The 14,702-nt window shown below is 47.5% G+C and overlaps 1 protein-coding gene across 8 annotated transcripts in view; it reads right to left on the minus strand.

The window, feature by feature from the left end:
* Positions 1-14,702, minus strand: part of PTPN3 (protein tyrosine phosphatase non-receptor type 3) — a 113,649-nt gene that overhangs the window by 67,364 nt on the left and 31,583 nt on the right. For 7 of the 8 annotated variants that reach the window (XM_065946827.1, XM_065946824.1, XM_065946825.1 and 4 more), the window contains 4 exons: positions 11,961-12,115; positions 6,308-6,415; positions 6,190-6,232; positions 3,097-3,175 (listed from right to left, as the gene is read on the minus strand). In XM_065946827.1, coding sequence (XP_065802899.1) covers positions 3,097-3,175; positions 6,190-6,232; positions 6,308-6,415; positions 11,961-12,098 — 368 coding nt within the window. In that variant the 5' untranslated portion in view covers positions 12,099-12,115. Of the gene's footprint in view, positions 1-3,096; positions 3,176-6,189; positions 6,233-6,307; positions 6,416-11,960; positions 12,116-14,702 lie in introns of those variants that run through there. The other variant, XM_065946832.1, reaches the window with a different exon arrangement.

Genomic DNA, 14,702 nt, shown 5'->3' on the forward strand with positions numbered 1-14,702 from the left:
GGTGTAACATTCACAGGCTGAATCACGCTTATTCCGTATCGCAATCTCTATCTCTGCCACCTAGCGGAACACAGCGGGTCCTTCCTACCTTGTTCCGATGTTTATTCAAGCTGATATTCAAGGGAATTAAGTGTTCTCTCCTCCTATAATGCTACTGAGAGAAAAAAGAGGAGGGAGAGAATCACAGATAATCCAGTGGTAAACCTGGACTTTCACTGACGAGTCCTGCTAGGCAGTAGGTCTTCCTTGGGATGTAAAGGAGAACAGGAACCTGGAGACCCCCGTTCACCAAATGCTACCTTGTTGTATATTCAGCAATGTCTCTGAGTCAACCCTAGGATATGATACAAAGACACAGGAACAGTGGAACGATGCCCAAGCCCCTAGGAATCTTGAAGCTCCCTAGGAATCTTAAAGGAGCCTGATTCTGAGACTGCCAGTACATGAAAGTCTATACAGAATGATCTAAATTTATCAGGAACAGCCGTTGTGGAGGTTCACAATCAAAGAGACAGTGATTAGGAGAAAGGAAGTCATTTAGAAGAGATGCTCCATGTGTCTGACTTTAGAAATGTAAAGGCTCATGCTGGAGTCTGCCCCATCCATGACCTCAACTTCAGAAAAAAGCAACGAAGGCCTCCCTGCCTAGATCCTTGGTAAACAAACAGGAGACAACACGCACCACCTCTGCATTCCTTCTTTGACCCTTGAGACTAAATTTTCTTTAAAGGGGAACTTCCTTTTGGATAAGCTATAGAGCTGGGGCTTAAAAAAAGATACTGTGTATAATATGTACATCAATTATACCTCAATTTAAAAAAAAAGATAGCATGGGTCAGGAACAGAGGAAAAATTCTTCCTTTAAGTAAAAACAAGACAAAAGACCATTTTTTAAAAAATTAATGGTGGAAACCTGGCCCAGACTAAGAAGAAGAACTGGCAGTGCTGGCTGTTTTCCCAGCTCTCAGGAGGCACATGGCTAGCATGGCTCCTGCTGCGTTAGGGAAAAGCGGTGCCCACGTCCCAGGAATTGACAGCTATGATCTTCTCCACGCTGGGGCGACCATCCATCTCAAGATGGGAGGTGGGGTGGTGGGGCTGGGTGTCAGTCTGGAACCGGTGACTTTCAGGAGGGACATGGACCAACCAAATTTTACCTGGGACTTAGGTTAAGAACAAAATTCAGTCTATTACTTGTCTTGAGCCAAAATCTGCCTTTCTGTAGCTTCCACTCACTGACTATAATTCTACCACCAAACACCTCTAATCCCCCCTTTCCTATGACGGCCTTTTGAAGATCTGAAGGCAGCCTTGGTTTCTGAGTCTTCTCTCCATCCTCAACTCCCTACACCTCCTCAGGTGTCCCTCAAACGCCAGGGAGGCTCAGCAGGCAGAGGCTCTCCTGGTGGGGATGGATGTGGAGTCCGACGCCTGAGAGGGGCCCTGGAGAGGGGCGCCTGGGCTAAGCTGGCGCGAGTGATCCCTTCACTCAGGTACTCTGGGCAACTCTGGGGCACCAGCATGCCAGGGAGGACAAGGGGTTGTGGGGGAGAACCCCCTAGGGGAGGAAGCGCAGCTCACACTTGGGGTGGGAACCCTTCAGTGGGTAGTAAAATCAATTTAATGAGCCACAGTTGGCATTTTAAGCGAAGGAAAGGGAAAACCGAAGGGTGCTTTGCACTTACTATTGTTTCAAGAAATGTCTGCTTCAGTAACTTACACGTATCTGTGTAATATATTACAAAGCAAAATATATATGTGGGGTTGTGATCGGAAAAAAAAAAGAAAAAAATCCCACTGGTTAAACACACACACACACATAATCCATTATGACATTTTAAAACAAAACTTGAAAAAAACTTGGTATTTGGTGGTAGCCTGGGGAAATCTCATAGGTCATGTCACCCCTTTGCGTCCGCCAGCAGGAGCTAATCTGCTGGGCTGAGCGTCCTACACCTCCCCTGAGTCCACCTGTGTGAAGAGCTATTATGGGGAAAACTCAAGGTACCACGTGTATGTCCCGTGGTTACTCAATGAGTCATGTGGGACACCTTATATCTGCTTAAAATTTAACTTGATAGTAAACACAAGTCAAATTATCAATGCCTTCTATTGTAGAAGGACGGGGTGTACAAAGAAGACCAACTAGTAATAGAATAATATTTGGCCTTTACACACATTACAAGTTAAAATGTGATCGTGTGATTACATTTTACAATTTTACAATTTACATTTACAATTTTAAAAAAGGAAAAAAATGAAACAGCACTTTCCGCCCAGGCTAATGTTGCCTCCTTGGTGATGGTCTCAAGGCCACCATGGGCACAAGACCAGATTTAACGATGCTTTTTGTCGGGTGGAAGAGTTCCCCTCCCTAAGAAACACAAATGCTTCCATAACCAAAGGGCTGGCTGATGCCCTGGCGGAGGGGAAGGAGAGGCCAGGTGAGACTCCAGAGCCTGAGTCTAAACAGCAACAACGCTCCTGTGCCCCCCGTTGGTCCCCACCCAGAAAACCCACAACAGGAGGGCCAGGACCTGAGCCCAGCCTGGAGGGGTAAACAACTCTTGCAGCCCTCTCTCATCTGGTTCACAGATTCGGGGAGGCAGAGGCAAGGTGCTGGCCGGCCTCCTCTCCTACCAACTGGGGATCGATCGGATAGAAAGTTCTCAGTTGAGACACCTCTGCTCCTAAAGAGCTCACTCCTAGCCCTTCAGAGACACTGAGCTGTTTGATCGGTAGAGGACTTTGACAAACTCCCTGCCTGCAGGAGCAGAAAATACCCAGGTTCTCAGACCACAGGTGCTCAGCTGAAGAGGAGCCTGGATGGAAGGGGAGGGTGGGAGGTGGTGGTAGGAGCATGCTGGGGACTGCACCAAATCAGAAAGTGACAGAAAGAGGCTCAAGATGAAGACTAATTTGCTGATTAAAATTTCAATACACGTCCCCCAGTTTTTACTGGGATCTTAAGTGACTGTTGCTGCAGTGATACCCAAATGAAGGATCTGACCACAGTGAGACATTGAAGAGTACATTTTTTAGTGGTTACTCAATTTTTATACACTAAATAGAAAACTTAAGAAAAAAGGTTATTACCTGGTTTGTTCTTGCTGTAGTGTGTTGGGATCAGGTATAAAAAATCTTACTCGAAAATGCAGGGTACAGGGGAAACCTCCTACAACATTTTTCAAAAACAAATTAAATTTTCCCTTTAAAAAAGGCAATGTATGTAAGCAGCTCCTCTCCCGTAAGTCACACATTTTTTTTTTTTTTACTAGACCACAGCTTTTTCCATCAATAAAAGGACGAACTTCACAAAAAAGAGTGTATGAGTTAGTCAATTGCTCAGAAATCGCCAAGCCTATAAGGAGTAAAATATTTTTGCAAGATCAGGATAAAATGAGAGATAATCTGTTTTCCATAACATGTTTAACTTAGGGAGGTGTTCAAACACTGCACGCCGTCACCTGTATTAAGAATTTTAAAAATCCTTACTTTAGCAGATTAAACAGAACTCACAAAGAAAATCTCTCACATATGTAATGACTCTGTACTTTTCAAATATTTTCAGACACACTCTTGAATGTGAACACCGCCACGACTATGAACAGGCTGGGGTGCTGTCGACTGCAGCGTGCAACGACTTAGCCACTCAGAGTTTTGTCTTAGGTGACACAGCCGAGGACAACACCACAGTTAACTGCACTGAGTCTTTTGACTCTGCGTGGCCACATTTTAAAATTAATTTTGATCCTGGAAAGTATTTCACGCTTTTAATGCAAAGTGAATTCTAAAAATGATTCATATACTAGCAAATATTACACAGCTAACATACTCAGATATTTTATGCATCAGGGCCAAGAGTCCAATTTGCTTGTAAGGATAGACTTTGTCCATTTCTTTTGCTGGATGTGGTAACAGACGATCAGATTTTGTCTCAAAGATCCCACACTCTTCATGCCCGTTTTTCTCTTCTCCATTACTCAGTATATAGTCACTGATCCTTTCCAGAACTTTCTTGCTCTCTGAAACCCAAGCCTATTCTACCCTGCTCTCCTCCACTGAGCTCCTCTACGGTAGTTCATTCTGGGCTCCACCCTCCCATCTCAGTAGGACTTCTGTCTTTATCTCTGGCTTGTATCAAAGTCTCTAATGGTGTGTGTGTACCTGTGAATGTACCTCTGTGCAGGGACCTGGGTCCAGGGGGTGGTTCTGTAGCTCTGGGTGCAGGCTGACGACCTATACATCAGGGGATGGGTAAGTCCTCCCAATGGTCTGAATGCCCTACTGGCTCCCCTCCCTGCCTCCCCGCTCTGTAACTCCTCATTTCTGTGTTCAGAGCATGCCTCCTTGCCTTTCTCATCCTCTTCTGTGCACCCAGGGCATCCTATCACGAGCTCAGGGCTACCCCAGAGCTGTCTCTACCCTTGTTCTCCATCCCTACACTTGGCTGTAGGCTCCTTGCGGGCAAGCTCCAACTCTCACTTCCAGAGCTCAGCCCAGTGCCATGCCAGAGTCTGAGCACGGGACCTGTCTGCTGAGAGAATTAATGAGAATGAATGACAACACCTGTCCATGCACATGTGAGCTCATTCCTCTGTGGATTCAAATAGGGGCACATAATTGCCTGCACAGCATCCCTGCAGCTCCCCCTGGTACTTCCCAATGCTAAGGACACAACTGACGGGAGGAAAGAGGGCTGAGGCCTGACTCCAGGTAAGGGCAGCAATGGGGTCAGAGTCAGGTCTGACTGACTGTTGATTGTTATTCCTTCCCGCTTTGGCGCCAGGCCAGTGGCGAGTGTGTCATCATAGGTGTGCATATTCGTGTGTGAAGATCCATCTGTCTTCACCCCCCGATCATCTACTGGCCACCTCCTATATGGAGAGCACCACGAGGGATGTGACAAGTACCCTACCTGCAAAGAGCTGGCCATTTTGCAAAGACGATAAAGGCCAATAACTGAGAGTGAAGGAGGGGATATTCTGAGACACAAGGCAGGCAGGGATGGATGTAAGGGAGGGGAGAGGGAGGCAGGGCTTCTATTAGAGGAAATGGAATCTCAGCGGCATTGAAGAGAAACGGCAAGACTGGGATATAGGGAAGTGGGAGGGAACAGCATTCCCCATAGGGGGAACAGACCCAGGGAAGGCACAGGGATGGGTATGTGGCCCTGTATGTCAGTTTGGTTTTGGGCAAACAGTGCATATAGAGGAACAGAGGGCATGATTGGCAATCCAGGCAGGGAGTGGGGTGAGGTGTAGCTGGACAGCCCGCCTAACTGGAAGGTGACCTATAGCAACAGGATATACTCATGTGTGTTTATCTGTGACACTATCTATCCATGCCTCTGCTTCCAGGGAATGGAACTGTGCTCCTGAAGAGGACTGGCGGTGGGGGTGGCGGGGGTGGGGAGGGAGAGTGTGATGTGTGTGTATCATTTTCTTCCCATCCTGGCTCTCACACTGGGCTGAAAAACTTTGCTGCTGAAATCGACTGGGGCGGGCGGGTGGGTGCGTGTGTGTGTGAGCGTGTGTGTGTGTGTGTGTGAGTGTGTGTGTGTGTGAGCGTGTGTGTGTGTGTGTGTGTGTCTTTCCCATCCTGGCTCTCACACTGGGATGAAAAACTGTACTGCTGAAATGGACTGGGGTGGGCGGGCAGGTGCGTGTGTGTGTGTGCATGTGTGTCTTTCCCATCCTGGGTGTGTGTGTGTATGTGTGTATGTGTGTGTGTGTGTGTGTGAGTGTGTGTGTCTTTCCCATCCTGGGGGTGTGTGTGTGTGTGTGTGTCTTTCCCATCCTGGGGGTGTGTGCGTGTGTCTTTCCCATCCTGGCTGTGTGTGTGTGAGTGTGCGTGCATTTGTGTGTGCGTGCGTGTGTGTCTGTCTGTCTGTCTGTCTTTCCCATCCTGGCTCTCACACTGGGCTGAGGAAGGTCATCGCCTCCCCTCTCCTTCCTGTAAAGAGAAGTGTGGGCCCCTCTGCTCTTAGCCGCCTTCTTTTACCTTTCCCCCTGGACGTTTCTCTGCTAACTCAGAAGTCAGGCAGGAGGAAGCCAGCTTACTCACATCTCCTGGGCCACCTGGAATCCAGGTTCCAGATGTTTCACGTATGCTGAGAACTGGAGGAGAGAAACGGGCCGTGATACGCTAACACCTAGTGTTCAAGGGAAACGGGAAGCTCACACCCACCTTTTAACTGCTTCCTGATGGGTTTGCTTGCTTCAAGCCATCTCTGTTGGGTGAGAAAACATAAGATGTAAAACCAAGCCCTGCAGGAGCCAGCATGTTCTCACGGGAGGATACTCACGGGAGAGTCCGGCGAGTCATCACCGTGCTGTAAACCGAAATACTCCTTCTCAGTCACGCCCAGGCAGCTGTAAGCCATGTCCAGGAGAACTTGACCGGTATCTTGTTTCTAGGAAAGAAAACGTCCAGTGGACAAAATTGTAAAACAAATTAACAGCTGCTCTCTAGAGTCTTTATTGCAGATAAGAAGGTATTAAAACATGTAGCGAGATTTCATGCACACATACACAATATGTGTATATGTGTATATGTATGTGTATATGTGTGTGTGTGTGCGTGCGCATGCACATGCTCAATCATGTCCAATTCTCTGTGACCTATGGACTGCAGCCCACCAGGCTCCTCTGTCCATGGGATTCTCCTGGCAAGAATACTGAAGTAGGTTGCCATTTCCCCCTCCACGGTATCTTCCCCACCCAGGGATCGAACCCATGTCTCTTGCGTCTCCTGCATTGGCAGGCAGATTCTTTACCACCTGGGAAGCGCAACCCTACACTAAGAAATGCTTTAATAAATTCTAAGTCAAGAAGCACGACTGAACATCTGGAAAATAAGGCTAAGGTAAATATGACTTAGAAGAATGAGATTAATTTAATTTTCTAAGATTTCTTCCTTCCTCTTAGCTGAGATTCCCAAGTGATAATGTCTGAATCGGAAAACTAAGACGTCCTGATGACAGTAAACTCTGCGTCACCTGCTCATGGATTATCCACAGCAAAACGCTAATCCACGTCGGTTCGTGTTGGCTCCTCAGAAGCCAGGCAAGTGTATGCAGGGAGGAAAACTCGAATGGCATGAAGGAAGACAGCTAAGAATACTCAAATGCCATTGGAAGAACCCTTAAAGGGATCTGGCAGGGGACACTGGGGGATTATCTGCCTCCCTACTCTGCGCCATCTGAAGTGAGAAGCCAGTGGAGACATTCAACCCACTTCACGTCCAGAGCAGGGCTCAGCCACCTTCTCCACTTGGCGCTCAGGGAGCGGGCGTGGGGCTGGGGAACGGGGTCAGAGCCACAACACGCGTCCTCTTCCTGCCCTCCCGGGGAGGCCAGCTGTGCAAGCAGTGAGCGTGACTGGGTGTGTAAATGTCATGGAACACTCGGGGCACAGTGAACACAGCCGGCAGGGCAAGGCAGCCCCTGACCGTGGTCTGCAAGGGTGACGGGGCTGAGCGCCACGCGCTCCCTCCGGGTGCAGGCACTCCGCAAAGGCAGCGAGCGGATGGCCCAGCGCAAAGGCACAGGGGTGGGAATTGCAGATTCTACTTGAATAGGCAGACTTCTCTGGAATCCTTTGAACCCAACCCTTTAACTTAAGGGCAATGTGAGTCAGAAATAGACCACGTAGAGAACCAGCAAAGGCGGCTTTTTTGGGCGCCTGAGAGCACATGATGCACCTGAAAACAGGTCACCATGACCAGGATGGGGAGAGTTAGATAACTGTCACCCCCTCCTGCAGCGGCTTCTCCAGGACAGTCTCACATTATCTGGGCCACAGCGTGGGAACATGAAGACACACCCCTGTTCTGAACACATCCCCTTCCTGCCCCGGGCCCTGGCTCCTGCTGCTGCCTCCGCTTCCCAGGTCACCTCCCATCCCAGGGGAGTCAGGATGGTTTGGAAAAGATGACCTAGTCCACACACTCCAAATCATGACATAGTCTCTCCCCGAATTACAAGATACTCACGATGCCAAGAGCTATCTGCTCCCCTTGCTGAAGTTATTAGTTGTACGATTTTATATTACGTTTAACGTGAACTGTGGTGCCGGAGAAGACTCTTGAGAGTCCCTTGGACAGCGAGGAGATCAAACCAGTCAAACCTAAGAGAAATCAGTCCTGAATATTCATTGGAAGGACTGACGCTGAAGATGAAGCTCCAGTACTTTGGTCACCTGATGCGAAGAGCTGCCTTGTTGGAATAGACCCTGATGATGGGAAAGACTGAGGGCAGGAGAAGGGGGCAGCAGAGGATGAGATGGTTGGATCACATCATCGACTCAATGGACATGAGTCTGAGCAAACTCTGGGAGCTTGTGAAGGACAGGGAAGCCTGGCGTGCTGCAGGTCACGGGGTTGCAAAGAGTCGGCTATGACTGAGCAACTGAACGACAACAAAATCAATCACTGCAATCTATGGGGCATCTACAAGGAGCCAGCCTCGGACCTCTGCACATTTCATATAGGATCTCCAATCTGCGCAGCCACGTCACACAGCCGTCACCACACTCCCTGTGCAGAGAAGCAAACGGAGGTCCCAAGGGCTCCGTGCCTTGAGCTGTCAGCTGACGGGTGGTCTGACGCCCTGACTCAGGTTGGGTCTGATGCCAGAGCCTGCATGTGCCCTCTGCACCTCCTCTCCCCCCTCTGGAATGCATCATCCATCATTCTACCATCTGCACAACTCACCCAGTTCTCAAAAGGACCTGAAATAAGACACATTTTTGATGAGAAAAGGCCTCCGGGCCCAGCATCCCACCAGAGGTCACCTGGCCACATCAGGTCACTGTCCGAGACAGCCTTGCTCTCTGGGCTGAGCTGAGAAGAGCTGGCGTCCAGGCCAGCTTCCCTGAGGATGCCCGCTCCTGGTCATGAGACGGTCTGGGCTGAGGAAGCTGAATGTGACCCCCGGGAGCAAAAACATACAAAGCGATGGAGATTCTAAGCTGGAACCAGCCCTCGTGTTCACGGGTCAGACTTGACCAGGCTGCCGGAAGCCAGGGGAGCAGCCCAGGCAGCAGTGGGTCACGATGACGCCCATCACCGATGATGACCGGGTGCCCGCTGGACACCAGGCTCTGCTCTGAGGCTCCACGTAACCCCTCGGTGGATGCCGTCCTCATCATTCTTCCTCCCTAAAACACGTTCTCACTTGGGATTCTCATTCCCTCTCAGCCTCCCCTCATCTCCCCAGACAGTTTCCTGCTTGCCTCTTATCACTCCAGCCTTTAAACACCAAACGTCAGTCGTCTCCTCTGTCTATTCTCGAGTGATCCTCAAATAACATCTCTACATCCACACGTGTATCCGAGCCTAGACTCTTCCTTCAACTCATTTGTGGACATAATGCCATGTCTACAAAGACAAGTAACAAGTATCTCAAACTGACCACGTCTAAAACAGAACCAGTTATTTTGCCCCCCAAACCTGTTTCTCTCTCAGCCTTTCCCATTTCTATAAATTGCAACTCCATCTTGCCTACTGCTCAGGCCAAAAACCTTGGGGATCACCTTGAGGCTTCTTTCACATCCCAGATCCCACTGGTTCTATGTTCTAAGTTACTTCCAGGCTTGGTGTACTCTTGGCCGAATGACCATCTCGTCTAATGATCATGGTCTCTGCCACAGGCTTAGAGTCTCAGCTCTTGTTCCACCCCCACCTCCCAGTCAATAGAGCATCCTGAGTAAGACCTGAGTCAGATCACATCAGGTCTCTGCCCTAACCCTTCAACACTCTTTGCCTTATTCAGAGCACAGCCAGTGCTCAGCATGACCTACTAGGCTCTTCACAATCCCCCTGTCCCCTCAAGAGGAAAAAAGTTATGTTAAAAATTAAAAAAAAAAAAAAAAAAAAAAACCAAAACCCTACCTATCTTATTACAGAAAAAGTTGCTTTTTTCTTCTCCAGACTTAAGTGGGAAAGAGGAAAAAATTAACTATCTGCACCCAAATGTTTTGTTGTGACATAGGAAAATAATCAAGCACAATATTATATTCCATCCTTACTGATTTTTTTTCCTTCTCTCTGTACCATCTGCTGTGTTCATTTCTCCAATCCTGTGTCCACCTTGATGTGGGAGTAGGGGACATTTTGTCAAAAGGCACACTGGTGTATGTGTGTTTGCCAGCTCATTTGTTCATAAAACATTTTCTGATATTAAAAAAAAAAAAATCTTTTGAAACGGCTGTTAGGGCTTCCAAAGTGGCGCAGTGGTACAGAATCGCCCGCCTGCCAATGCAGGAGATGCAGGAGACCTGGGTTCGATCCCTGGGTTGGGAAGATCTCCTGGAGAAGGGAAGAGCAACCCACTCCAGTATTCTTGCCTGGAGAATCCCATGGACAGAGGAGCCTGGCAAGCTATAGTCCATGGGGTTGCAAAGACCCAGACACAACTGAGCACGCATGCATTAGAAGAAAAACTAAACAGCCTGTCACCTGTTATTTCTGACCTCACCCCTGGCTGCCCTCCTCCTCGCTCACTGGCGTCCAGCCTGTTCTGTAACCACACTAAGGGAACCCCGCCCCAGGGTCTTTGCTCTGCTGCTGCTTCTACCTGGGACGTGCTTCCTCCAGAGAAGCACACGGTGCTTCCCTTACTTCCTTTAGGTCATCTCTGAAATGTCATCTTACAAGTGAGGTCTTCCCTAACCCTTAAATGACAACTCCACCCTTTGCCCTGACCTGAACTCTCCACCCTTGTTATCCAGATTTTTCTTCTAAGTACACAGTATCACCTGACATAACACACATTTGCTTACGGTCCGTTTCCTCCCTCTGGGAGGTAAGCTTTAAAAGGACCCAGGCGTTGTTCTGCTCACTGCTGTATTCTCTGTACCCAGAACAGGGCCTGGCACATAGTAGGTGCTCAGTAAACATGTGCCGAATAAACATCCATGGTCTTGTCAGGAAGAAGAGCTAAGGAACAGCTCCAGGGCAATGTAAATTTTAACAGAAGGGCCAGGTGGAAACTGATCTGTCAGTTTATAGCAACCGGAAGAGACCTGTGGGGCCTTCAGAGAGCACCCACCATGTGGTGACTTCACATCCACCACCCTCTTCTCTTGCCTGCTCGGGTCCACAGTGACCTGGGGTCAGCAGGAAGCAGACTCGTGGGGTGGGGGACATTCCGGAATGGACCAGTTTTTGTTACCCTTTAAATTCTTGTGGCCTCCTATCACCCCCCAGTGGTTCTCCCATACCCTCTTTTTTCTTTCTGACGCCTTCCCTTGCACACTGAGTCTTCCAGGCTGGGCCAGTTGCCGGCAGCCAGTCTGGAATTGGAGATGACCCCTTTAGGACTGGCCAGAGGATGAGACAGACAGGCGAAGGTCACAAAAACCCAGGTGGTGAGTGGGGTGGGGTGAGGCATCACACTGCGGACGTAGGACTGGAGACCTCATTTCTAGTCCTGCTTCTGCCACAGGCTTGAGGTGGGAGAAGCCGGGCTGTCCCCAAGCCCTGCCATCTGGGTAGCTAACCACCTCATGACCCTCCAGAGAGGACCCTCTATTTACCGTCTGCACACCTAAGGAGCACCTGCTGTGTGGCAGGCACAGTGAAAATGACGCTATTACTATTCTACAGAGCTCGAAAGCTTGAAGCGTGACGTATGACCTGATAGTTGTAACTACTATCCATGCGATGTGACATGGGCACCATGACTGCAGAGTCAGCTCAGGAAGTCAAAGATGTCACAGAAGCAGTTAACATCGAAGACTCTTACAGTTTACAGATAAGAGGGGGAAAGACATGTCAGGCAGAGACAAGAATGTGGGCAAAGTTTTCATGGGTATTTCTAGGTCAAGCTCAACATGCAAGATCGGAGACATCAAGCTTTTATTTTAAAATAATTCTCTCCATTTTATAATCCAAGAGATGGAAAAATATTTCTCTGGGGCATTTATTCAGAAAAAAATTAAATCTGGAGAACTTACGTTAACTTTAAAGGTCTGTACCAAGCCATCTAAAAAGCGGACGCTACAGATGACTTCTGATCGCGTTTTCTCTTTGGGTAATTCTGAGGTGCGTATGTTATTAATTCTTCCACCCAACGCACGTAACCGGGAGGTCATAACTATCGCTGAATAACCTGTAACAGAAGACACGCCTGTTAGCTCTAATATGCAAATTACCATTTCCATCTGAATGTATCTCTCGGTCTATCCATCCCTCACCTGTCTGCCTGGATCTTCACAAAATCATCTGAAGAGCTCAGATAAATGTGACTTGGATGACAAATGATGTTCCCTTTGAGTTTTGACTTCTAAGCCGCTTTAGACAATATTTACCGATCAACTATAACACATTCACAGAATTACATGGCTTGTGTCTTATTATTTCTCTAGTCTAAATCTTCTAATTCATATTTTCCATGCATGTAAATTTTTGTTTTACTACTTTATATATTTGTGTATTCTACCCCTAAGATTTTTTTTTGCACCACAGAACTAAATGTGGTACAGAAATTATTTAAAATATGAAGATATTTATTGATCAATTAGACTACATTAAGAGTACTACTCTATTCATTAAGAGGCTATTTAAAAGAAAAGGCAACCCACAGAGATAACTGTAATAAATAACTACAAAGGATATACAAAGAGCTCCTATAAATCAAAAAGAGAAAAAACAAGTAGGTAAAAATTGGGAACATCAGTTGTCAAAGAAATGCAAAGTGAAACCTCAAAGCAACAGTACCACACACCCACCAAAACGGTGACCAAGAAATCTGACAAAACCAAGGGTTGGCCACAGTGAGGAGCACCTGGAACTCTTGGGCCCTACAAATGATTTTGAGGGAGGATGGAAATTAGTGCAGCTAATCTTGAAAACTGGCAGTATCTACTGGAGCTGAACATACCCATATTCTGTGAAATAATTCCACTCCTAGGCATATTTCCAAAAGAAAAGGATACATTTATCTGCTAAAAGACACGCATAAGACTTCATAAGAGCTGCAAACTGGAAAAGACCTACTAGAATGAATAAACTGTAGTAGTCACACCATGCACAGACTACACAACAAAGAAAATAAATGAACTACTGTGATACACGATAGGATTTCTTCCAGTGTTGTGTTGAGCAAAAGCAGCCAGACTCAATAGATGACCTAGAATGATTCAATTTACCCAAAGTTCAGCTCTAGGCAAAACTAATCAATAGAAGACAGGACAGCAGTTACCTCTGGGTGCAGTGACTGAGGGGGTGGACAGGGGTCTTCTGGGGTGTGTATAGTCTACTTCCTGATTGGGGTGCTAATAACACCAATGTACTCTGTGAAAATGCATCAAACATCATTATGATTTGTGCGCTTTTTTTGATGTATATTTCAACAGAGTTTACCTTTTAAAAACATGAATGAAGAGGGAATTAGCAGTTTGCAAGCTGAGCACGGTATACTCAGGGAACAGTAAGGAAAGTGGCTTTACCAGTGAATGCAATCGTGAGGTGTTAGACTAACAAGGCTAAAGTCATATGCAACCTAGGACATGGTCACTCTGTGCAGGCAGGAGGCACGTGCATCCAGGCCAGCTCCTCGGCTTAGGAACAGAGGGGTAAATCTGACAAGACTGGGTGGAAAAGCAGATAAAGATGAAGGACTTAAAAGCAATTTAACGTCTGTTTAAAAAGTAATTTTCTGCAGGCTTTCTCTGATGAGCCAGGCCTCTGCATGTGCTACTGCTTCTGCCTGGGAAGCTCTTTCTGCTCTTCTTCACCTTATTAACTCCTACTCAAGCCTCAGTGCTCGGCATGAGGATCACCTCCTCAGGGAAGCCTTTGCTGGCATTCCTAGTGACTCATATATTTGTTATAGGCTCTCTACATTGCTCATCATAACTTCACATTTATAAATGATGATGAATTTAATATCTGCTTCTGCCACTATAAGCTGAGCTTCATGACGGCAGGAACCAGGTCTGGTTTTGCTCATTGCATCTCCCAACACCTAACTCTGGGAGCAATTGATAAATATCTGAGTGAATCAATGAACAAAATGAAAACTGAAGCCAAGATTATAACCTGGAAAAAAAAAATAGTACAACCTAATAGACAAACATGGGATGGTGGGAATAGGCAGGAGAAAAGGATGGGGTGAGAGTGGAGACTTTGATTAGAATGCAGGGTGGACCCCCAGGTCCACTCTGAACTGGGGTTCTGTTGACCGGGGTCCTCACACTGCCACGTGCACACACATCACCTGGGAATCTTATTAAGATGCAGACAAGGACTTAAGCAGGTCTGGGCGGGGCCTGAGGACCTGCATTTCTCAGACTGCCGGGTGATGCCGAAGCTACAGGGCCCACACTGTGAAGGGCAGTCACACACACTCAGAATACCGCACACATGCATCAGGGCAGGGCCAGAGAGCAAAGATTTGGCAGTCGGAAGCAAGGAAGGAATGAGGACAAAGCTAACGAGGGACCTGAGGAGTCCAGCTTCGGGAGTCACAGAAGCACAGCTTAGCTGCAGGCAGCAGAGACACAGGAGAGATGAAAGCTGTGCAGAAGATACACCCAGGACAGAAGGGTGTCCTTGGGTATTTCAGGAGCTAATCCTACTTCAGAAGCTCCAGGAAAACCTCCATTCTTTTGTATATGGGGACAAGAAGTCTCAAAAATTCATCAAAAACGATTCCTGGGACTGACAATAGATGGGAACTTGTTGTCACTTAAGAA

The sequence above is a fragment of the Muntiacus reevesi genome, chromosome 10, assembly GCF_963930625.1.
Source record: "Muntiacus reevesi chromosome 10, mMunRee1.1, whole genome shotgun sequence".
Classification (NCBI taxonomy): Eukaryota; Metazoa; Chordata; class Mammalia; order Artiodactyla; family Cervidae; genus Muntiacus; species Muntiacus reevesi.